The following is a 22,905-nucleotide window of genomic DNA, read 5'->3' as shown; positions in this document are numbered from 1 at the left end:
AAACGCACTCCTCACGGTCCTGACTTCCTTGCTCATGATCTCCCTCCTTTTGCTCCTCATCGGGACCTTGGGAGCTCAGTCCGGTGCTCCTATGTGGGGCTCTGTCATTTTCTCCATCCAATGCCAGGTGAAGGTTCTATGGTGATATGCAAGATATTCATGAGTATGGCAATAGGATCTGGACATTTCTGGCACCCTCTCCTCAGCTGCCCAAGGACCTAGCTGGGGGCGTCTTCCTGGACACCTGGGAACCCCTCTAGAGTCAAGCCTCTGCCAACCCTAGAGTGTCCCGCCTGAGCCGTTGCATCTCACTAGGGAAACTGGGGTGTCCTCTTGGGCTTCTTAGTCTCTCTAATAGAAGAATTTAAGAATGGACTCGAAATCAAGGTGGAGGACAGTTTTGTTAAGAGGTTAGCAGAAAATCTTCAGGAAAGATGAGCTCTTGGCAGCTGCTTGCAGGAGGGAGACAGAGAAGAGGAAGAGAGAAAGCCATACTGTCTTGAGTTTGGCCAGCATGGAGGGCAGCCATGTGGCTACTTGTCTGCCACAGGACAAGTCTCCTTATTCAGAGAAAGAATAAGGAAGCCCAAAGCTTCCTTTGGCCCAAAGCCCAGAGGAAAACCAAAGTCCTAAAAACATACCTGGGCTCTGACCTGTATGTGGAGGAAAGAGATACAAGAGAAGAAAAAGAAAGAAGAATTCTTTCTTAGGTTTTAATTCTCTTGTCTGTGTAGAATTGAGTGAGGCTCAGACTCATCTTCCTTTACACAGTTCTGTTGAATCTCAGATATTTTCCCCCTGGTAATTGTGACTTTTGTAAATCTTGAACCTGTTAAAGTTTTGCTTAGATTGGCACAATTTAATGTGTTTTAGATCAAAGTTAAACCATATGTTGAAATACTGTAGAATAAGTGTTTTAAACATTTACTGTATATTTAATATGTTGTGAAATTGCATATTTACCAATGGCTTTGCCTTTCGTTGCAGCCATTTCTTCCTCTATCTGATAGTGGTGTCATCTATGACTCTGATGAAAGTGTTCACAGTGATGATGAAGAAGACGATGCCTTTTTTTCAGACACACAAATACAGGAACACCAAGATCCTAATTCCTATAGGTAAACAAGCCTCCTATCCCCTTTTGACCTTCTTTTGCAGAAAAATTTGATATTATTTATAACTATATGTAGCTGGATGAGGTAACTCACACCTTTAATCTAAGCAGAGGTAGGCAGAGAACTCTCTGTGAATTCTAGACCAGCCTCGTCTACAAAACAACCAGCCAAACAATAATCCAAAAATTAAAAATAAAAAATTGAGGCAGAGTTTATCTGTTTTTCTGGCTGACCTAGAACTTGCTGTATAGACCAGGCTGGCCTTAAACTCCATCTGCCTTGGCCTCCTGAGTGCTATATTAAAGTCACTTGACACAATGCTGGCTTTCAAATTTGTTTTTGAATAAATTAATAATATTACCATTAATTTATATTGAAAGTGATATATAAAAGTGATATTTTAGGAGTTCTTTATCTTTCAGTTGTTTCTAGATAGTTTCCATGAAAATTATAAAACTAACATTTAATTGAGAAAAAAGTAACATGGTTTTAGAACTTCATCAATAAATGATATGCTACTAAATTATTTGTGACTGTACGAGAAATATTTTTCTACTAGGTAATTTTCTTTAATTCTAAGTGTGATACATTGTTAAAGTTTCCTCCCTTCCTTTCACTGTGTAGATCAAGGTGGACTTGAACTCACAGAGATCCACTTGTCTCTGCCTTCCAAGTGTTGGAATCAAAGGTGTGCGCTACAACACCTTGCCTAAAGTTTTATTTTTCAAAGACTATATATAAGCCATTTTTGTGTAATAAAAGTCAGAGGCTGCTTTTCTGGGTTGAAATTGTGTCAAACAGTTGAAAGGAGCACCACTGCTCCTTCCCTGTGACTCTGTTTTTAGGATGATAAGTAGTTTGTTTATTTTGTTTTGTTTTTCTCTTCCCAAGCTGGGCTCTTCTACATCTGACAATGGTTAAACTGGCACTTCACAATATAAAGAATTTCTTTCCTATTGCTGGACTGGAATTTTCTGGTGAGTTTGGAATTTGAAAGGTGTCTTAGTTAGAGTTTCTATTGCTGTGAAGAGGCACCATGACCACAGCAGCTCTGACAAAGGAAAGCATTTCATTGGAACTGGCCCACAGTTTCAGAGGTTCAGTCTATTATCATTGTGATGAGAAGCATGGCAACATGCAGGCAGACATGGTGCTAGAGAAGGAACTGAGACTTCTACAACTAGATCCCAGGCAGCAAAAGTGAACTGAGTTTCTGAGACCTCAAAACCCACCACCCCCTACCAAGAAAGCCATACCTACTCCCAATGCCACACCTCCTAACAGTGCCTCTCCCTGTGGACCAAATATCCAAACACATGTGTCTGTGGGGGCCATTCCTATTCAAACCACCACAGAAGTCAATGCTGTTAAATATAATAAATTGCTATTAAGTTAACATTCAAAATCTGTATAGGAGAACGTTTAATGTTTTAAAAATATTGCAGTCCCTATTTTGCAGTCTTCTATTGCAGGCTCCAGTCTGTGTTTTGTATTTGATATAAGAACTGCAGTCTGCCTAGAAGACTGAAAGAATAAGAATCCAGACCAGGGAAGCTGGGCATTTTTATTTTTCTTTGCTTGTTTTAGTGCTTTCCATTTTGTTGAAAGCATGAAGATTAAAACTAATAATAGTCTTACAAGATTGATGTGTTCAGATGTGTTTATTTTCAGAAGATTGGCTCTAAGAGTTCAGATTTTGCAGATGTTTAGTGACATGATTTTCTTATCTTCTAGAGCTCCCTGTGACATCACCATTAGGAATTGCTGTCATTAAAAACTTAGAGAACTGGGAACAGATTCTGCAGGAGAAAATGGATCACTTTGAAGGTCCACCCCCTAACTATGTCAACACATACCCAGCTGACCTCTCAGTGGGAGCTGGGCCAGCTATTCTTCGAAATAAAGCAATGCTAGAGCCTGAGAATACTCCATTCAAGTAAGAAATTTCTTAGAATCCTGATGATAGTATAGTTTGGTTTAACTCTTCTAAGAAACAATTTGACAGAGTATGTCAGTAGCCTTCAGAATAGTTTTTACAATGAAACTGCAGCCAGGTTCAGCAGTGTTCTATAGCAGCATTACTTTTGTTTTTGCTTTGCTTTTTTGTTTGTTTTAGACAGAATTTCTCTGTGTAACAGCATAGACTCTTCTGGAACTCACTTTGTAGACCAGACTAGCCTCAAACTCATAGAGATCTGCTTGCCTCTGTCTCCCAAGTGCTTGAATTTAAGGCTTGTGCCACTATTCCCGGCAATATATTACTTTTGTAGTTGGGAAAAAAGTCATTTACTATCTGTTGTGTTTCTTACTCTTGAAGGAGATTTGATAATAATCTACATTGCAATCAATGTTACTGACTTTTTTGTGAATGATTAATTAAAGGCAAAACAAAGGTTTTAATGTTATTTTGATGCTCTACCTACTCAACCCTTTTGGTGAGCGGCATGACTTTGAAAAATTATTTTTGACTAATACATAAAAATATAAAAATTATATTTTTATAGGTTTATATGTGATATATTAACATATATATACATAATATATAATATTTAAATTGGATTAAATTTGTGGGTCTGTATGCTTTGTTTTGAAGGAACCAGCCACGTTTAGGAGTAGTATTCATAAGGTGATATACTTGAACAACTGGAAATACTATCTGTTTCTTTATATTCATCTGTGTTCTTTTACTATCTGGAAAACCTAGAATATAATTAAAAAACAAAAACCAATGAGCAATGAGTCACTAGATACTTATCTCCCCTACTTCATTCAGTGCCACTGGAAAATTGATTACTGGGTCAAGCGATTATATTCAGGAAAATCTAAAATTAAGAGGGAAATAAATCTTTGAACACACTTGGAGGATTTGAAGCAAATGTCTGCAAAAGCTGTGTTTTCTGTGAGCTGATTGGTTGTCAACCATTTGTCCATTTGATAGATCTCGGGATGCGTCTGCACTGCCAGTCAAGCGACTCTGGCATTTCCTTGTCAAACAGGAAGTTCTTCAGGAGACATTTATTAGATACATTTTCACAAAGAAGAGAAAGCAAAGTGAGGTATTCCGAGATTAATTTTTTTTTCTGTTGTAGTTTTTCTTTAGTCTCTCTCCTTTTAATGTATCTGATTTTTTAGTATTTGACTTATTTTGAAAATGTGTTTTCGGATGGGTTGTTCTCTGTTATTTTTAGACATTCTGAGGAGTAGCCAAAGCTTATCAAGCTTCAGTGAGCTTTTATAAAACTTAGCATTTCCATCTCATAGCCATGAAATGGTGCAAGTTCCATGATAGAGCACGGATTCAAGTGCAATTGGTAATTCCTTTAAATAAATGCTATTGGACTGTCACATAGAATAGCTTTGCAGTAAATGGTTTCCAGAACCTAACATATAAATGGCTGTACTTTGTGATATGATCTTTTAAATATGTAATTTAAAACATAACATAGCCTTTTAAGCATGTTATTTACTTTTAATTTACAAATAAACAAGTTTTCAAGGTCAGCCTGGTCTACAAAGTGAGTTCCAGAACAGGCTCCAAAGCTACAGAGAAGCCCTGTGTTGAAAAAGCAACAACAACAAAACAAACAAACAAAAAACCAAAATAAACAAATTTTTTTTCCTTCTTTTTCTTTTTTTAATTGAAGAGGGCTTCTGATCCCTGGAGCTGGAGTTAAGGTGATGAGCTTTTTTGATAACTAAGACTAATGGAATTGGAATTGCTGATGCAATATTTGTTATGCAGCACACAGAGGTACACTATTTGCCTCTGGCTATAGCATTCCTAATGGTGATTGATGCTCTCTACTTATTCCAGTGTGGGAACCTAAGAAATGACTGTAAAATGAAAGATGATTGCTCAGTTATGAGGTTGTTATTCACAAAAGCCAAATATTTGAAGAATGTATTTTCTGAATGTTTAGTTCTTTAAACCATTAAACATAGCAGTTTGTAAAAACTGTGCTTTCTTGGTAAGGTTTGTAGCACACAGATCCTTGGGTGCTGTGGGGAGCAGTTATGTTCAGGTTTCTTGCATCCTTACAACTTACAGCCTACAACTTACACCTTCCTCTCTGTGCCCTTAGTCTCCCTTCCATCACATCCTGCAGGCTCTGGTTTTAGAGTCAGCAGGCCAAGCTACGAGGTCCAGCAGAGGGTCCCTATGAACACTCCAGGGAGGCAGCAATAAACTTGCTGTAGGAGTATATTGTAGGTTTTAGGGAAGAGCTGGAATGAGAGGGTTTTCAGCAGTCTCCCTTTTGACTTCTGCACACTGAATGACTCTCGTGTCTAGTGCTGTGTAATCGCTGTGTCTCTGTCACCAGTCACCTGTGGCTGAGCACTGAAGTGTGGCCCTTGTGACTGAATGTCCAGTATTGTTTGAGTAGCCATGTGGTCAGTGGCTGCTGTATCAAAAGGTATAGATCTGTTGAAAATGTGTTTTCTTTAAGAAAAGATTTTTGGAAAATATTTAAGTCTTTTGAGATTAAAACTGATCACTAGGCCCTGAAATAAAATCTCCAACAGATGTGCTTCATCTTTGTAGGTTTGGGGGTAGGATTTTGGTGATTATGAAATTTGGTAAATTGATTAGTAAAATCCTTAAAAAAAAACCTTTGTGGGGTGGGCAAGAGGGAGGGGAGAGGGAGAGTAAACATGTTCAGCAGTTAAGAACACTCACTACTTTTTCAGAGGACCTGAGTTCTGTTCCTAGCTCCAAGTCTGGCAGCTCACAACTGCCTCTACCTCCAGTTCAAGGGGGCATGACACTGTCTCTGGCCTCTGTGGTCATCCACACGTGTGTGGTATATACACACTATAAAACACATACACACACACATACATACATACATACATACATACATACATACATACATACATAGAAACAAATAAAAAATTTAAAAACAAAAACTGATATGTTGACTAATTCTAAAACTTTTGAAATTTTTGGCATAAGAAGGTAGCTTTATTCATCAAATTGGTTAAAGAAAAAATATTTCACAATTCAAGCTTTTGTCAAATTAATAAATATGTCAGACCAGGTAGTTGACTTAGCAAGCTGATTTTTCAGTTGTTGATGTTCACTGAGTTAGCCCGTCTCAGGAGGGCCAGAGAATCTGGATGGACTGTTAGGCTGAAACTGTCTCATCAGGACCACCGAGGAGAAGATTCGGGCTCTGATGATGTCTTCTGGGGTTCCCGCAGTAGAGGAATGTTTTCAGTTGTGCCTCCCTTACGACTTGTCAGTCAGGGCTCAAGCAAGTATACTTTTTCCCTGTACCCTGTTCTCTCAAACATTTATTTACAGGGAGAATAATCTTCTGTTATGTGATTACTCAGATTTGTTAAAAAGTAACAATGAAACAGTGAAAACAAAAGGTGCTTTTCTAGCAGTGTGAAGCGTGGGTTCTGTCTTTAGAACCTTAAAATACAAAAGTAAACGGGGGCAGAAAGTAGTGACATAACCCGGACGATGGCTCAGGCAATAAATTGCTTTCCGTGCTGGTGTAAGGACACAGGTTAGGCTCCCAGGCACCCGTGTAGAAGTTCAAGTGTGGTAGTGCATCTGTACCCCAGAACTGGAGAGGCAGAAACAGGTGGATCCTGGAAGTTTGCTGGATGGTAATTAATGAGCTCCAGGTTCAGTGAGAGGCCCTGCTTCAAAAAATAATGTGGAGAAGGCCTGAGGAAGACACTGCGTATTGAATTCTGGCCCACCTGTGACTTCCTGCACACATATCAGTATATACATGTATATAACACAAAATTAAAAGAAGAAGGTCTTATTTTTAGAGATTATAGTTTGAAGAATTTTAAGTTATATAAATTGTATACAATTAATAAATTTTTATTTTGAAATAGTTTTTAGGTTTTCATGTGTATATGATAGAATAACTTTAGTTAATTTGTTTTACTTTGTTTATCTGATACTTTGTTTTATCCAATTTAATCTTTGAAGTCAGTTTTGTCATCTTTTATGATAACTATTCTAGCTTGAAATTTTTCATTCTCTTTATGGTTTGTTTTATGCATGTGTTTTGTGTTTGTGACGGTGTGGTGTTCTGTAGTCTGTAGAAGAACATGTGGAGCAGGTCAAACACAACTCCGTAGCAGAAGATTGCCATATCAAGGTAGTCTCCCATGCGCTCACTGTCTGCCACTCACTTCTTCAGGTTCTCGGAGCTAACCCTAATCTCTATGCTAACCACGACTGCCCAGCTGTGGAAGATAACTTGCTGCTCATCCCTCCTTAAGTAGAGGACAGGAAACACCCTGTGCCTAGCTCTGCTCTGTTCAGCTGTAGATTCTTCTTTCTTGTTCTCATCTCCACTTCTGTCACATGTTTGAGTCTGGTTTTAAACCCAGCTGGTCTTTCTTCTTGACTCTCCTGCTCTACTTCCCCCTTGTCTCTGATTCTCCTGATGCCTCCCCCTCTCTTCTGACAAGTCTTCCTTCTTTTTCCTTCATCTTCGTAGGTTCTCTCTGTTCCACTTCCCAGCCCTTCGTGTGTCTTGTGTCTCTCCTTTGACTTTCTATGACTCTTCACCCATGCCCCTCTACTCACTTTTTCTCTCTCTGTCTCGTCTGTCTGTCTCTCTTCATCTCTCTCTCTCTCTCTCTCTCTCTCTCTCTCTCTCTCACACACACACACACACACACACACACACACACTTTACAGAATATTTGTGCATTTTTGGAAGAACTAAAATACATAAATTGTGCAAAATTTTGGCCATCTTTTGTAATCATTACTGTGCATTCACAGTGGGACTCTACATAATTGAGGTGTTTGATTACAGAGCATCAGAGCATGAGAGCAGATTTCCCAAACTAATTCCCAGCGCACTAATGCTCCCCCACTCTCTCTTCCTGCTGCTGCTACATTTTCTTCTTATCAGCTGTAATCCTGTGGGATTTCATGTCTGTGTAGAGTCACACAGCAACAACTAACCCTCAGCAATGTTTTGTAGGTCGAAGCTGATCTGGGCTATCCAGGAGGGAAGGCAAAAGTCATTCATAAGGAATCTGACATGATCATGGCGTTTTCTATTAATAAGGTAAACATTGTAGTCATTATAAACAATGTGGTGGCTTTTGGTGAAATTGCCCAAATCATTGTTCTCTCTTTGCTTTTTAGGCAAATTGTAATGAAATTGTTTTGGCTTCAACACATGATGTTCAGGAACTTGATGTCACTTCTCTGCTGGCCTGTCAATCATATATATGGATTGGAGAAGAATATGATAGAGAATCTAAAAGGTGTGTCTCATGGTTGATTATAAATTGTCTTCAGCCAGTGTCTGCTAAATTGTTGGGAAGAGAAAGATATTACCTCTCTTCAGTTGTGCAAGAAACAAACATAATAGTTTTAGTTGACAATAGAAGTTCTTTAGTTATATTAAAATTTATAAACTACTCATAGCTTTCCCATTAAACATTTTATAGTATTTAAACCAGAATAGGTTTAAAACTGCCACTTTGATATTTAACTCCAAGGCAATGTCAGGAGTTACATAGTAGTTGGTAAATTTAAACCATCTGGGTAATGAAAGGAGAAAATAGAATGTATAAATTTATAGACTAATTGATGAGTTGGTCTCATTAATTCTATAGCGTTATAGATAAAAATGTCATCAACTTTAGCTGTCATCCAAAGAGCTTTGCAGCACTATTTTAATTTCGGCTTTCCTAGGTGTGTGTTTGTGTTGCTTTTCTCCAGTCAGGAGTCTGTGTCCCAGAATGGTGCCCTAGGGGCTGCTCTTCATGTACATCCTTTCGTTAGTTTATAACCAGGCTTTAGTCACGGCTTAGAGTGATCGAACCATTTAATATAGTATATTGTACCATCAACAACTTCCATTCATGTTTTTATATGATGAAATTAATATTTTTAATATTTTTTCTTTTTTTGTTTTTGGATTTTTTGAGACAGGGTCTCAGTTGCCCTGGCTACCCTACAGCTTACCACGTAGCTGAGCGTGACCTTGAACTCCTGGTCTCTACCTTTTACTTTCCAAGTAGTGGAACCACAGGCCTTAAGAAAAAACTTAAAGAATCTTTAAAATTATATTTCTTATTTCCTTAAAAGTATAATTTGGGGTTAGGGCTTAGAGCCCCTGTTTCAGCATTCAAGAGTCTTGAGCTCAGTTGCTCCTGGTGTATTAGGGCAGGACTGTTGGTTGTGGTGTTTTTTTTTTTTTTTTTTTTTTTTTTGGTTTTTTTTTTTTTTTGTTTTTTTTTGGTTTTTCGAGACAGGGTTTCTCTGCAGCTTTTTTAGAGCCTGTCCTGGAACTAGCTCTTGTAGACCAGGCTGGCCTCGAACTCACAGAGATCCGCCTGCCTCTGCCTCCCGAGTGCTGGGATTAAAGGCGTGCGCCACCAGATGTGGTGGTTTGTATCTGACACTGGGAGTCAGGTACGAAAGAATCTAAAGTTCAAGGCCAGTCTAGGCTACAAAGCAAGACCTTGTCTAAAAACAAGCAAATAAAGGATGGAGAGAGCTTTGTTGGTAAAGGGTTTTCTGCATAATCATGAGGACCTGAATCTGGATCTCCAGGACCCATCTACAATCTGAGTAGCAAGTTTCTGAAATACCAGCACTGGCATAACATTGAGAAGTAGGTTCCAGCGGCTCATTGGCTATCCAGCCTATCAGAAACGGGAGCTCCAGTTTAGTGAGAGACCCTCTCTCAAAAGAATATGGTGGAGAGCAGTCGAGGAAGGAACCTGACTTCAACCTTTCACTTCCAAAGGTCCGTGCAGCTGAAAACACATACCACACATACAAAAAAACAAAACCCAAGCAAATAAATGGAAAATAAAATAATTTGATATATGGGTTACCTGTGTGCAAGAGATCACTTAATATTTATGTTTTCTCAAAATAAAATCGATGCTAAATACTTTTTAAAGTTTTTATTATATATAATAGGTTTTATTATGGTATTCTCATATATTGATCATATTACTACTGGCCTCTTTGTCTTTCTCTATTCCCAGCTGATACTCTTTCATTTTCTCAGCTAACTTCCCTTCTCTTTTTGTGTCTTTAGTGGGTGTGTTTATGATCCCATGAATTTCATTATGGTTGTTTATAGGACTGTAGGCACTTCACCAGTGCTGTACCCCTGAAGGAAATGTCTCTCCCTACCCTGTCAACCATTGGCTGTGCATATAAATCCTCACAGAGGATTAAAATACTTGTTCTAATTTTGTAGCAGTAAAGCTGCTCAGACACATAATATATTAGACTGAATTTAAATTTTGTTTGAAGGGGAAAAATTCTAGTGTTAATATTGACTAGATTAAGATTTGTGCCTAAGTTGTTTATTTGTTTTGCTTTTTTTTGAGACAGAGTTTCTCTGTATTGCCTTGACTGTCCTGAAGCTTGCTTTGTAGACCAGGCTGGCCTCAAACTCACAGAAATTCACCTGCCTCTGTATCCTGAGTGCTGGAATTAAAGTTGTATGCCACCATTGCCCAACTCTGTGTTTAAGTTTTTAATCAATGGATATTTATTCTATTTTTTAAATAATAATTTAACTGCAAAAGAAAATTATTTGAAAAAAAAGAAATGCTGGGCAGTGGTGGCACAATTTTAAGTTTGAGGCCAGTCTGGTTGGTCTACAAACCAAGTTCCGGGATAGATAGCCAGAGCTGTCACACAGAGAAACCTGTCTTTAAAAAAAAAAGAAGAAGAAGAAGAAGGAGAAGGAGGAGAAAAGAAAGAAGAAAAAGAATAAAAAGAAAAACCCTTACTAATTCTGTATCCTCAAGAAAAAAAAAACCATTGAAAAAGAATCTTATATGATTGTATAAAATCTCTGTAGTTTGATTTGTGTTGAGAGAGCAAAACTTTTATGCAACTGTTTTCCACAGTTCAGATGATATTGATTACCGTGGTTCCACCACAACCCTGTATCAGCCTGCTGCAGCCGCCCATGCTACAAGCCAGGTGCACCCACCCCCGTCTCTGCCGTGGCTAGGCAGTGGGCAGACCAGCACTGGAGCTACCGTGGTATGTCTTATTTCTAGGCACATGTGGTGTCTGGGTATGGGTTCCTTAAGAAGTACATTGAAGTTACTTGACATAGAAATGGTCCTAAAGATGAGAATAACTTATTTGAGTTTCCCCAGTGTTTGAATTTTTTTTCATACATCAACCACAGGTCAGAATGGATGTTATTATCCCCCCGTATCATTTTATAGATGAGCAAACTGAGACACAGAATAGTAAAGCAAAGTCAAAGAGGAGTTCATGTCTATTTATGTTTGAAAATTGCCTCAGATTACTGAAGGTTAATTCTTCTTGGTCAGTAGTGAAGAAGCCGTATTCTTTCATGTTCTGTTCTGAAGAATATGGATACCAGCTGTGGTCAGTGGTTCGTGCTTGTAGTCCTCACATTCAGGTGGCTGAGGTGGAAAGATTGCAAATTTGAGGCTAGCCTGGGTTACATAGCCAGATCCTACAGGAAGGAAGGAAGGAAGGAAAGAAGGAAGGAGGGAGGGAGGGAGAGAGGGAGGGAGGGAGGGAGGGAAGGAGGGAGGAAGGGAGGGGTTCTCTGGGAGGGGCAGTTGGATTAGAGTCTCTTTGTCACTAGAGGAAGCAGTCTGTAATGTCTACACAGCGCAGGGCTGTACAGTGAGTGACAGCTTCTGTTTACACAGATGTGTGTTAGGTGTTCAGAGTCCTCTGCAGGGATTCTCTCATGGGAATTCCTCTGATGCTTGTCCTTCCTCGGTCCTTCTGGTTTTGGGGTTTTTTTTTTTTTTTTTTTTTTTTTTTTTTTTTTTTTTTTTTCGAGACAGGGTTTCCCTGGAGTTTCTAGAGCCTGTCCTGGAACTAGCTCTTGTAGACCAGGCTGGCCTCGAACTCAGAGATCCGCCTGCCTCTGCCTCCCTATTGCTGGGATTAAAGGCGTGTGCCACCACTGCCCGGCTCTTCCTCATCCCTTCTGGACATGCAGCTTAAACCCATCTTTCCTCCTCTTAAAGCTCATGAAAAGGAACCTCCATAATGTGAAGAGAATGACTTCACACCCTGTCCACCAGTACTGTAAGTATCTTGTCATTGGAGGGTTTTAAGTGTCTTTTTCTCGTTTTGAAGAAAGGAATTATTGAAAAGCTTCAGTTTCTTATCCCCCTTCTTTGTTTAGATCTCACAGGTGCCCAGGATGGCAGTGTACGTATGTTTGAGTGGACACGACCTCAGCAACTTGTCTGTTTCCGTCAAGCTGGCAATGCAAGAGTTACTAGATTGTATTTTAACTCACAAGGCAACAAGGTTTGTTCCTGGGAGTTAGTGCTGAATACATCTAAAAATAACTGTGAATACTGAGGATATAATATTGATTAAAGCTGTATCAAAAAATGTTAAGGATCTGGGGTTAAACTGAGTAGTCAGTTTATTAGATTCTGTTTATATAACCCTTTTTCCTACAGTAGAAACACAAATCCACAAATCAGTCATTCATTTCAGCATGGTGGGAAAGAAAACTTCTGTCCCCAGTGCCGTTGACATGGCCCAGCTTGCTGGAGTCTTAGGGACACCCAGTTTCTCCCTCTCTCTGTTGTGGAGGCTTAAGGAAAGGCAGTGGAATAGAGTGTGGGGCTCACTTAGAAGGTGACAAGGAAGGCAGAGTACTCAGACTTTGTGGGAAGCACAGTGGGCATGGCTGTAGGAGGAGGTTTGTAAAGTGAGATCTGAGCAAGTCTCCTGTCTAGAGGTGATCTTACCTTTGGCAGGAATTCTGAGGGTCTGTGTTTGATGTTCATGCTATTCTTACAGTGTGGTGTTGCAGACGGAGAGGGTTTTCTGAGTATCTGGCAAGTTAACCAAACTGCATCGAATCCTAAGCCTTACATGGTAAGTGCCCTCACATTTCCAGAGTACGTGTAGAGAAAGAACATGGTGTTGGTGACGTGTCTGCCTTAACACTGTGTCTCAGTAGTGGTTCTGTGGGAAATGACAGTTCTGCCCAGCATGAGCCATCGGTCTTGCCTCAATTTGGATAGAAATTTCCAAACAACAACAAACTATTTTTGCTTTTTACCTTAATGGACAACCTTAAAGGATTTTCCCTGTATGTGGTTCAGGTCAGAATACCTTTATAATGGCACTTTTGTCCTTATTGGAAACAATTTTTTTAAAAAAATAATGTTTTTATTCATGACAACTAAATTTTAGTTGTAGAATTTTATTAAGTACATAATTAAGATTCAGACAGGTTCTGAGCATGAACTTTCTTTAGAATTTTTCCTTCTAACCAGATTGAACTCTAGCCCTAAAAGGTTACTTCACACATTTATCCATACTGTGTTCAACACCTGATGACAGAGTGGTGTGGCCTAGGAGGGGAAGAGGACACTGTCCTGAGTGGGGTTTAAACGTCTTTTTATTAGATAAACTCATTTTGTTCTTAAGTGTTTTGCCTGCGTGTGTTTCTGTGCTCCTCCAGAGGGCCCTGGAGCTGCAGATAGAGATGGCTGTGAGGCCCTCATGAGTGTTTGGAAGAGCTGTGCAGGCTTCTGTCCCTCTGCAGCCCTGGGTGGGACCTTTGGCATTAGATAAATAAATGGAGACTTAGACAGCTTGGAACCTTCTGGGTCCTTTCTAGAGTATCTAGATTTTTTAAAAAAACATTTCTATTGGGCTGGAGAGATGGCTCAGCAGTTAAGAGCATTGCCTGTTCTTCCAAAGGTCCTGAGTTCAACTCCCAGCAACCACATGGTGGCTCACAACCATCTGTAATGGGGTCTGGTGCCCTCTTCTGGCTTGCAGGCATACACACAGACAGAATATTGTATACATAATAAATAATAAATAAATAAATAAATGAATATTAAAAAACATTTCTATTAAAACACGCAATGTATTTTGATCATGTTTTTCTCCTTGCCAACTCCTTCATTATATGTAAGAGATAAGAATATCCCTTTTGGATTAGTGCACTGCAGACTGCCATGTCTTCTAAGAAATACTCAAGTATCTTGAGTGTATGTTTTGCCTTCAGTCTGATGAGAATAATGTCCTGTTTATTTTTAAATACCTGGCATCCTCCATCTGGGCTCGCTTTTTGAAATTTCTCTACTCATCATCTGATATAGCAAGAAAGGAATACTTACTTGACTTAGTAGACAGTGTCCCACATTGCAGGGACTTCTTAGTAATCTTTTAGGGCAGGTTTAGACGTGTAAACTTTGTGAAGGGCTACTTTTAAATGTGCGTTTGTGATTGGCAAAGCTGGGGTGGACACAGCGAGCACAAAGGTGGATGTTTGCATTTAGACTGCACCACTGCCTAGGGTTAGATGGACAAGTTAGAGTTTGCCTCCTCAGGTTACTGTTCACTGCGATTTATACTAGTATTTTTAAGTTTATCAAGTTATTCAAGGTTGTTACTACTAAAATTGTTTGAGCTCTTAATCTAATCAGCTGTCTTTGGTAAGTTCATATATTTAGTTTCGGGTGGGGTGGCTGGCTTTCAAACCTTAGGCTCAAATGATTCTCCTGCCTCAACCTTCCAGCCTGTAGCATTTTGGCTGATGCTACAGACATCCATCATTGTGTCTGTTAGTTCACATACTGTAGTGCCCAGTTCTTTTCTTAGAATTCAAAAAATATAATTTGTTTTTTGAGACAGGGTCTTTCTATGTAGCCGTTGACGGGCTTGGAACTTGCTCTGTTGACAGCCTGGCCTCAAAAAGATCTGTCTGATTCTGCCTCCTGAGTGCTAGGATTAAAAGTGTACAGAAGCTACCATGCCTGATTAGAGATTTTAACTTTTAAATCAGCATACCTATCAACTCTTTCTAATTTTTAAATTATTGAATATTACCAAAGTAATTTGCAAATAGACTGAGTCTTTATGCTAAACTATTTTATTAAGAGTTTAGAAGTTGCCAGATGTGGTAGCTCACACCTTTAATCCCAGCACTCAGAAGACAGAGGCAGGTGAACTCAGAGTTTCTCCATGTAGCTGCGGTCTACAAAGCAAGTTCCAGGACAGCCAGAGCTACACAGAGAAACTCTGTCTTGAAAAACCAAAAAAAGAAAAGAGTTTAGAAGTTTTAGAGACTTACATAGGTTTGTTTTTAATTTTTCTGAATTCTCAAGTAGTTTAACACTTTCTAATATGAAATATTATATATATGTATATACTTATATATATACATATACATACGCATACGCACACACACACACATAGGTTTTTTTTTTTTTCCACATAGGTTTTTTGAGACAGGGTTTCCCTGTGTAACAGTCCTAGCTGTCCTGGAACTAGTTCTTGTAGACCAGGCTGGCATCAAACTTACAGGGATTCACCTGCTTCTGCCTCCCGAGTGCTGGGGTTAAAGGCATGCGCTACTACCACCCAGCCGAAAGATAATTTTAAACTATCTTTTTTACTATATTTTACTGTCTTGTAATTTGACCTGCGAATTAGGAGCATGATCACAAACATAATGCTTCCTCCAATAGAAAAAAATTTATTAGTCAGGTCAAATTGTTACAACTTCTAATACTTCATAGGCTCAAAACATAAATACTACCCTTTAAAAACGGGAGAATTAGAAATGGGAGAGGCAGTCACCCCTAATTCATACTGACTTACTCAGTGTGCACACTAAACGTTCTTCAAAGTGCTGTGCCTTGTCTTAAAAAGAAGGGAAAGTTGGCAATGTGGTCTCTAGGTGCAGTGTGGCCTGCAGGTTCTGGGGACTATGCACATAGTGCGTGTCTCCATTCTGAGGAAGAGAGTTAGGCTGTTTAGTCTGGAGGAGGCTGGTACTCTGGCCACCCTGCAGTGTGGACCTGCCCCACTCTTCCCTATCCAGACTGAGTTTGGGTTGAGTGTGGTCGTACAGCACTTGGGAAGCTGAGGATCATGAGTTTGAAGCAGCCTGAGATAGGTATCAAGGTCCTGTATTAAAATCAACAAAAATGAAAAATAAAATTTAAAAATACATATTCTCACTCATGAGTCTATTATGCTATAGGTGGGACGGTATTTGTATTATTTCAGTTGCTACTGGATTTTTAGATAACATTGGTTATATTTTGTTCTCTGTAGAGTTGGCAGTGCCACAGTAAGGCCACAAGTGACTTTGCCTTTATCACCTCTTCAAGTCTAGTTGCAACATCTGGACAGTCCAATGACAATAGGTAGGTTGGCAGAAACAAAGGAATAAGAAAACTTTAGACACAAAATTATCTTTCCTAGAAAGTAATGATTTCTTTTAGTAGGAAATTTTTTTAATCCAAGGATCTTTTTAAATGTTTAAATTCTTACAATGGTTTTACTTACCAGAAGGAAACAAAACAAAAATTTCTTGTAATACAGTCTATAGTAACGTGTGTCACTTTATACCGCAGTGACTTAGTCTTTACAGAGCTGTCATTATAGGGCACTAACAGGTGTTTGGCATCCCCTCTCACTGTTTTCATTGGCTGCATGCTGTGAATAGCGCCTGCTCCCTCGAAGTGATCGTTTCCCCAGGATATAGAAGTACCCTTTCCCGAGGAAGTCATTTCCAGTTTCCACAGAAGGGTAATAGAGAGAGAGGGTTTAGGGGTGCAGTGACAGGGACCTTGTGAAACAGATTGACACTAGTTTGGGAAGGGATAAGCTCTTAGAGAAGAGATAAACCACCTCCACTATAGTTGGAAATCTCAAATAAGTACAAATATTTTTCTTGACAAAATTTGTCCTTATTGATGGTTTTAGAATAATTTTTTTCTGATGTACTTTGTTATTTCTTTAAAAGAAATGTATGCCTCTGGGACACACTAATATCACCTGGGAACAGCCTCATTCACGGTGAGTTAAGGTGTGATTTTTGACACTTTCTGAAGAAATGCTCTCCAGGTCTGATCTGACTTCATGAACCCAGTGTGTGCTCATAGGCTGATATAGAGGACTGTGTGTAGAGAGAAGGGGTTATTTTGGCTAATGGGCTCAGCTTCTGCTTGTTTGTCCTGTGAGTCTGTGGCAGAGAAGGACTTCGTGGAGGGAACATGAGGTGGAGGAAGTTGCTCTCCTCGTGACTGCCCAGAAGCAGAGGGGAAGAATTGGGATCCCCTTTAAGGAAATAACTCCAAACCTCCCTTCCTTCCATGAGGCTTCTCATCTCCTGCTACTATCTAGTGGTGCCATAAGCCCGAAACACGTGGAGACACTTATCAGACTTTAGGACAAGGATAGCTCCTTAGTTGTGACCTGGTCAGGTGCATGAGGTTGAGTGTTCTTAGCCACAGGGATCTTTGGATGAGGACAGCATCATGTGGGGTGAATGCTGCTGGCTAGTGATGAGGTGAGGGGGTGTGCCGCCGAGGAGGAGCCGGGCTCCACCCCTGCTTCTACAGCTGTGAGAAATGAGATTCACACGCATGCAGCACACATTAATGAGGGCTAGTGTGCTGTTCCCATATTTGATGCTTCTCCGTGCTTTGTATAAGGCACAGGATTTAGGACTTTTTTTTCTGTTAGTGTTTCATGTTGACATGATGGTTAGAAATTGTTTTCTAGCCTTGCTTAGCATTTTAATTACAGGGTTTCAGGAATTTCTGGACTTAAAAGATTGATATACGTTAGTGTTTCTGTTTGTCCTTTCATGGCTGTGCAGAATATCTGACAAACAACTAAAGGAAGAAGAGTTTGTTTTGATTAAGGGCTCCAGAGGCTTCTTCATGGTCTGCTGCCATGTGTCCTGTGCTGTGAGACAAGATCACAGCAGAGACCATGTGATGACGCCGACCTCATGGAACCTTGGGGTAGACAGGAAGCAGAGCAAAAGGAAAGGCCATAGCAGACAGTGGTCCAAAGGAACATGTCTCCTGTATCTGCCACCTCTCACAGTTTCCCAGCAATGCCATCAAATTATGTATCTTTCCATGTATAATCAAGAGCTGAAGCCAGAGCCCTCATGGTTGTCATCTCTTAGTGATTAGATTCCTTCCCAAGTATTTGGGGACAAATGCTCAACACATGAACCTTTTGGGAGACACTTTCTAAATACATCAGAACACTTGAAATGAAAAAAGTGCAGTTAGCTTCTGTGTTTTTAAATGTGAGTTTAAACATCAGAACCAAAAGCTAGAAGTTGTTTTGGGAAAGTCTCTTGATATTTTCTCTCTTCAGGTTTCACATGCCATGACCATGGTGCCACAGTACTTCAGTATGCCCCCAAACAACAGCTCCTGATCTCTGGGGGCAGGAAAGGGTACATCTGCATTTTTGACATCAGACAGAGACAGCTGATGCACACCTTCCAGGCACATGACTCGGCTATTAAGGCTTTGGCTTTGGACCCTTGTGAGGAATACTTTACTACAGGTTCTGCTGAAGGCAATATAAAAGTAAGTAAACACAGGATGTGGGACTGTGTTAGGTGTTAGTCTGTTCTGTTGTCGAGACTGCTAGGAAAGAGGAACCCAGCCTTGTACTCTTTATGAAATGGAGGCCTTGTAAAGCCTTGTGGAATACCTGATGCCCTTGACATCCCACCCCCACCCAGCCCTTATTTACTTCTCTTTTATTTTTTTCCTTATTTACTTCTGTATGACTCTAAACTATCCTGCTTTGGAAATCCAGCTAATAATCAAATTTACTGGACTCTCGGGTTATTATTCCTCTGAATCTGGAAGGGGCTGGAGTACGACCCAGTGGTAGAATATTGCTTACATCACAAAATATTAACAAAAAAGACTTTGTTTTGAGTGAAATGCTTGAGGTTTTGTTTTGTAATGATGAAGATTTGAGCTCAGAACCCCATGATGCTAGGCAAGCACCAGGCAAGCACTCACTAACAAGGATGCCACTAGCCCCAAATGGGTGGGTTTAATTAACTCATGGATACATTTAGCAAAATTAGTTTGGTACCTCAGAATTTTCTTCCTTTTCCCTACCTCTGTCCTCGGTATTCATAGGTGAAAGAATGTTTTGAGGTTTGTGACGTAGTACCATATTTCTTTTATGTTGCATTAGATCAAGCTTCACATGGAAACATTTTATTGGATTAAGTATTTGGTTTATATACCAAATGAAGGGATATGTGTATATATGTGTGTGAGAACTGTAAAACTGAAACAGAATGTGAGGAGAGGAATTTGGAAGAAGAAGCAGTAAATCTAAGGATAGGCTGTGGCTTCTGGGAGTAGACTGTTAGGAAAGGAGCAGTCAGCAGGCAAGTGGACTTTGGTGGAATTAGTTAGGCCAAGGAACAGAAGTGAGGGCCATACATTTAGCTTTGGGTCTCTCATTTTAATGACTGACCATACTTACTTTCTTTTTAAACTAGGTGTGGAGATTGACAGGTCATGGCCTGATTCATTCATTTAAGAATGAACATGCTAAGCAGTCCATATTCCGGAACATTGGAGCTGGAGTCACGCAGATTGACATCAGCCAGGACAACAGACTGTTCTCCTGTGGTGCAGATGGCACACTGAAAACTAGGGTTCTTCCCAGTGCTTTTAACATCCCTAATAGAATTCTTGACATTCTGTAGTTTGAAAGAGTGGGAGTTTACTTTTACATACCTCTCCGTTAAAAGGTGTAATGCAAGAATTAGGCAATTCTGCTTTCCAGGACACTGTTAACACTTCGAAAACAAAACAGAGAATCTGTGGAATTTGAATCTAATGCAAGCTGGGCTTTACTCTACTTGAGCATTGCCTCCCCATGTTGGTAGAGTGCATGAACCTTGTCATAACACTGACATATTTAATAAAAAAATCAACCTTGTATTGTATGAAGGAAAGCTGTTCTTTATATCATGTAACAAACCTGATTCAGAAACACTTGAGGTTAGCTAACAGTAAGTTAAAATAATGACCAGGGCCTTTATACCAAATTGAGGAAGAAAACATTGCTGATTCAGGTTGTTCTTCCTGTTCTCATCATGGATGAAGCATGCCCGCTCTCGCCTTTGTTGAATGAAGGATAGTCACGAGGTGTTAGACGCTCTCGACCACCAGAAGCACTTCTTAACTGTGGAGCAATGCCTAGTCATTCTTGTTCTTCCCTGCTGAGTATTTTTTCCTGTTAGTGTTTATACTGAGCTAGTACTGTAACTTGCAAATGAGTGCAAATTTAAATGCAATGTTTTCCTCATGATTTGCACATTGACATTTTTTGGACTGCTAGTTTTTCTATTAAAATATTTGCCTTTATGTCAGGAATGTAATATGTTATACTGCGTATTTGTAGTTAAGCAAAACATACCTTCTTGTTCCAGTTTAGTACTTTTTCTTTTCATGTATTTAAAGTTAATAAGGCACATTTAAGACTATGTTGAAACTACACCAATAGACCATTTCATATCAATTAAATGAATGTTAGGCTTTTTGTGGCCAGTTGATGAGATTGGTGATATTATTTATTGCCACAGCCTATTGTATAAACTATGCAGAGTTAAATATTATTTGCTTGTAAAATATTAGCCAATGTCATATTTTGATGTATTTCCTTCATTTTGACCAAAAGTATGTTGCAATATTGAAACCAGTGTCTGTGTGTGTTTAAGTGTTTACCAGCAAATTGTCTCATCTTGTAATGAGAATGTTTAATGCCCGTGTGGTAATAGAACATAATGGTATAAGCCCTTTCTCTGATGGCAATGTGGCACTCATGCTGTGGAATACATGTGTGTAAAAGAAATGTTATCTGTTACAGTTTTATTTTGGTTTGGCCTATTTAAGTAGACTGGTCTGGCATTCTTTGACATTGTTTTTAAGAATTAATTTTAATAAAATGATTAACTATTAGAGAAATTTTAAGCCCTTAAGCTATCTTTTCATCACACATTATCTGTGGAATGCCATGCATACAAGAAGCAGTCCTAGTGAGATGGAGATGGGAGTCAAGTCGCTGCTTTCAGCACAGATCTTGTCTGCACAGATTGTTTATTGAAGGAAGTGTAGTTGGTGGTAATGCTGGTCAGGGGCTGTGCAGGGAATTGGGCTTCTGTATTTGGAAGGAAGAGAATGTTAAACACACAGAAACATAGACTTGACAAAAAACATGGGGGTAAATATTCACCTACCATCAAGTACCACATTTTAGACTACTACAGCCCGTATATGCTGCATTGTCTTTGTGTATAACATAATAAGATAATAGAAGTGTTCTGCAAGACTCTCAAAGGTAATAGATTTGCCTTTTAAAAATTGATGTCAGAGGTTTGATTTGAACTTGTCCTTTATAGTAACCTGCCATTTGTTACACTTTAAAATTATCAAAATAGACTTAAAAACAGTTTGATGTTTATGGATTTTGTTTTTTCTGTCTTTTGGTTAGGTTGGTTGATGAAATGAATGCCAGGGTAACCCACTGGATCTTTTTTCTAGTTTTTTTTTTTTTTCCCTGTAACAGTGATAAACTCCATAACCAAAGGAAAGGGTTTACTTTAGCGTTCAGGTTACTGTCTGTCATTGAGCGAAGCCAGAGCAGGAACTTCAGGCAGGAGCTTTAACCAAAAGTCACAGAAGAATGCTGCTTTGGCTTATGTCCAGCTGCCTGCCTGGGGACGGCACTGCCCCTGCCCAAAGGACTTGATATTAGCAATCAGGAAATACCCTATAGACATGCCCACATACCAGTCTGATGGAGTCAGTTCTTCAATTGAGGTTCTTCCCAGGCATGTTACAGTGACAGCCAAGATCAGCCATCATAAGCTTTCTGAATACATGGAAGGTCTGTGAACCACCTTTGCTAGGGAAGTTGCTTTTTCCCTTATTTTTCTCCTAACCTGCCACCATCTGCAAACCCTCAAGCCTAGCTCCAGACCCATGACCTGGGAGCCTCCTCTTTGTTCGTGAGCTGTTTTTGTTGGGTAAGTCGCTTTTCCTTTTCCGATCCCCCTTTCCTATCTCCATTCCCTCCTTGCCCGTGGACATCTCCATACCCCCAGCATTAGCTCGAGATTAGTGGTGTTTAAACCTGCTCTGTTAGAGAGCCGTTCTTGACTGGTGAGTTCTCCTTCCCTCAGCACACTGTCATCTCTATACCATACCCTCAAGTCTAGGTCTAGACCCATGGTTTGAGAGCCATATTTGTCAGCCAGGTTTAATTAAACCGCTCATCTACCATCTTTACCTGGCCAGCTCAGGTCACACACCTCTTTCACTGGCCCAACCTAAGGAAGTCCAGATTACCACAGCAGACACGTGCCCAGGTCCAATCACAGAAACAACAATATGAATGATCACAATAGTGTGTCTTCCATCAAGCACACTAGTCCTATAGAAATATTCTCTACAGCCTATATGAATGTCAGGCACAATCATAAGTTATCAAAGAATTAAAAAATTGAAAGGCAGAAATACTTTACTGAACCTCCAAAAGAATAATAAATACCTGAATGCTGTACAAGAAAATACAAATACATGGCTGAATGAAATGATAAATATAATTCAGTGTTTGAAAACTGGATTTAATAGAATCACTGATGTGAACACAAGCTGGAATGAAGATGGAATTGAAAAACTCAATATCCCAATGAGAAAACTTAAGGGAAGGCCTTATAAGTAGAATGAATCTGGCAGAAAATAGGATATCAAGACTCAGAGTAAATGTTTCTTTCACTTTTTTGTTGCTGGTTAAGGCACCATGACTAAGGGAACTTTAAAAAGCGTTTAGTTGGGAATTTAGTTCCAGAGGGATAGAAACCGATTATCATCATGGCATGAGGCATACAGGCATGCCACTGGAGCAGAAGCAGAGAACGCACATTCCAGTCCAAGGACTAGATGCAGAGAGCACACTGAGATGGTGGGAGGCTTTTGTAGTCTTAAA

At 39.6% G+C, this 22,905-nt stretch overlaps 1 protein-coding gene across 4 annotated transcripts in view; it reads left to right on the top strand.

Annotated features, from left to right (window-relative positions):
• The window catches only part of Dmxl2 (Dmx like 2), a 130,630-nt gene extending 109,254 nt beyond the window's left edge, over window positions 1-21,376 (top strand). For 3 of the 4 annotated variants that reach the window (XM_038324524.2, XM_038324523.2, XM_038324522.2), the window contains 15 exons: window positions 988-1,118; window positions 2,007-2,092; window positions 2,850-3,051; window positions 4,054-4,171; window positions 7,181-7,243; window positions 8,084-8,170; window positions 8,251-8,372; window positions 10,992-11,130; window positions 12,108-12,168; window positions 12,269-12,396; window positions 12,901-12,978; window positions 16,183-16,274; window positions 16,877-16,929; window positions 18,250-18,467; window positions 19,409-21,376. In XM_038324524.2, the coding sequence (XP_038180452.1) occupies window positions 988-1,118; window positions 2,007-2,092; window positions 2,850-3,051; window positions 4,054-4,171; window positions 7,181-7,243; window positions 8,084-8,170; window positions 8,251-8,372; window positions 10,992-11,130; window positions 12,108-12,168; window positions 12,269-12,396; window positions 12,901-12,978; window positions 16,183-16,274; window positions 16,877-16,929; window positions 18,250-18,467; window positions 19,409-19,618 (1,788 nt within the window). In that variant the 3' untranslated portion in view covers window positions 19,619-21,376. Of the gene's footprint in view, window positions 1-987; window positions 1,119-2,006; window positions 2,093-2,849; window positions 3,052-4,053; window positions 4,172-7,180; window positions 7,244-8,083; window positions 8,171-8,250; window positions 8,373-10,991; window positions 11,131-12,107; window positions 12,169-12,268; window positions 12,397-12,900; window positions 12,979-16,182; window positions 16,275-16,876; window positions 16,930-18,249; window positions 18,468-19,408 lie in introns of those variants that run through there. The other variant, XM_038324526.1, reaches the window with a different exon arrangement.
• The last annotated feature ends 1,529 nt before the right edge of the window (window positions 21,377-22,905 follow it).

This window comes from Arvicola amphibius, chromosome 3 (assembly GCF_903992535.2).
Source record: "Arvicola amphibius chromosome 3, mArvAmp1.2, whole genome shotgun sequence".
Classification (NCBI taxonomy): Eukaryota; Metazoa; Chordata; class Mammalia; order Rodentia; family Cricetidae; genus Arvicola; species Arvicola amphibius.
Note: the sequence above shows the minus strand (reverse complement) of the source record. Positions and strands in the feature narration are given on the sequence as shown.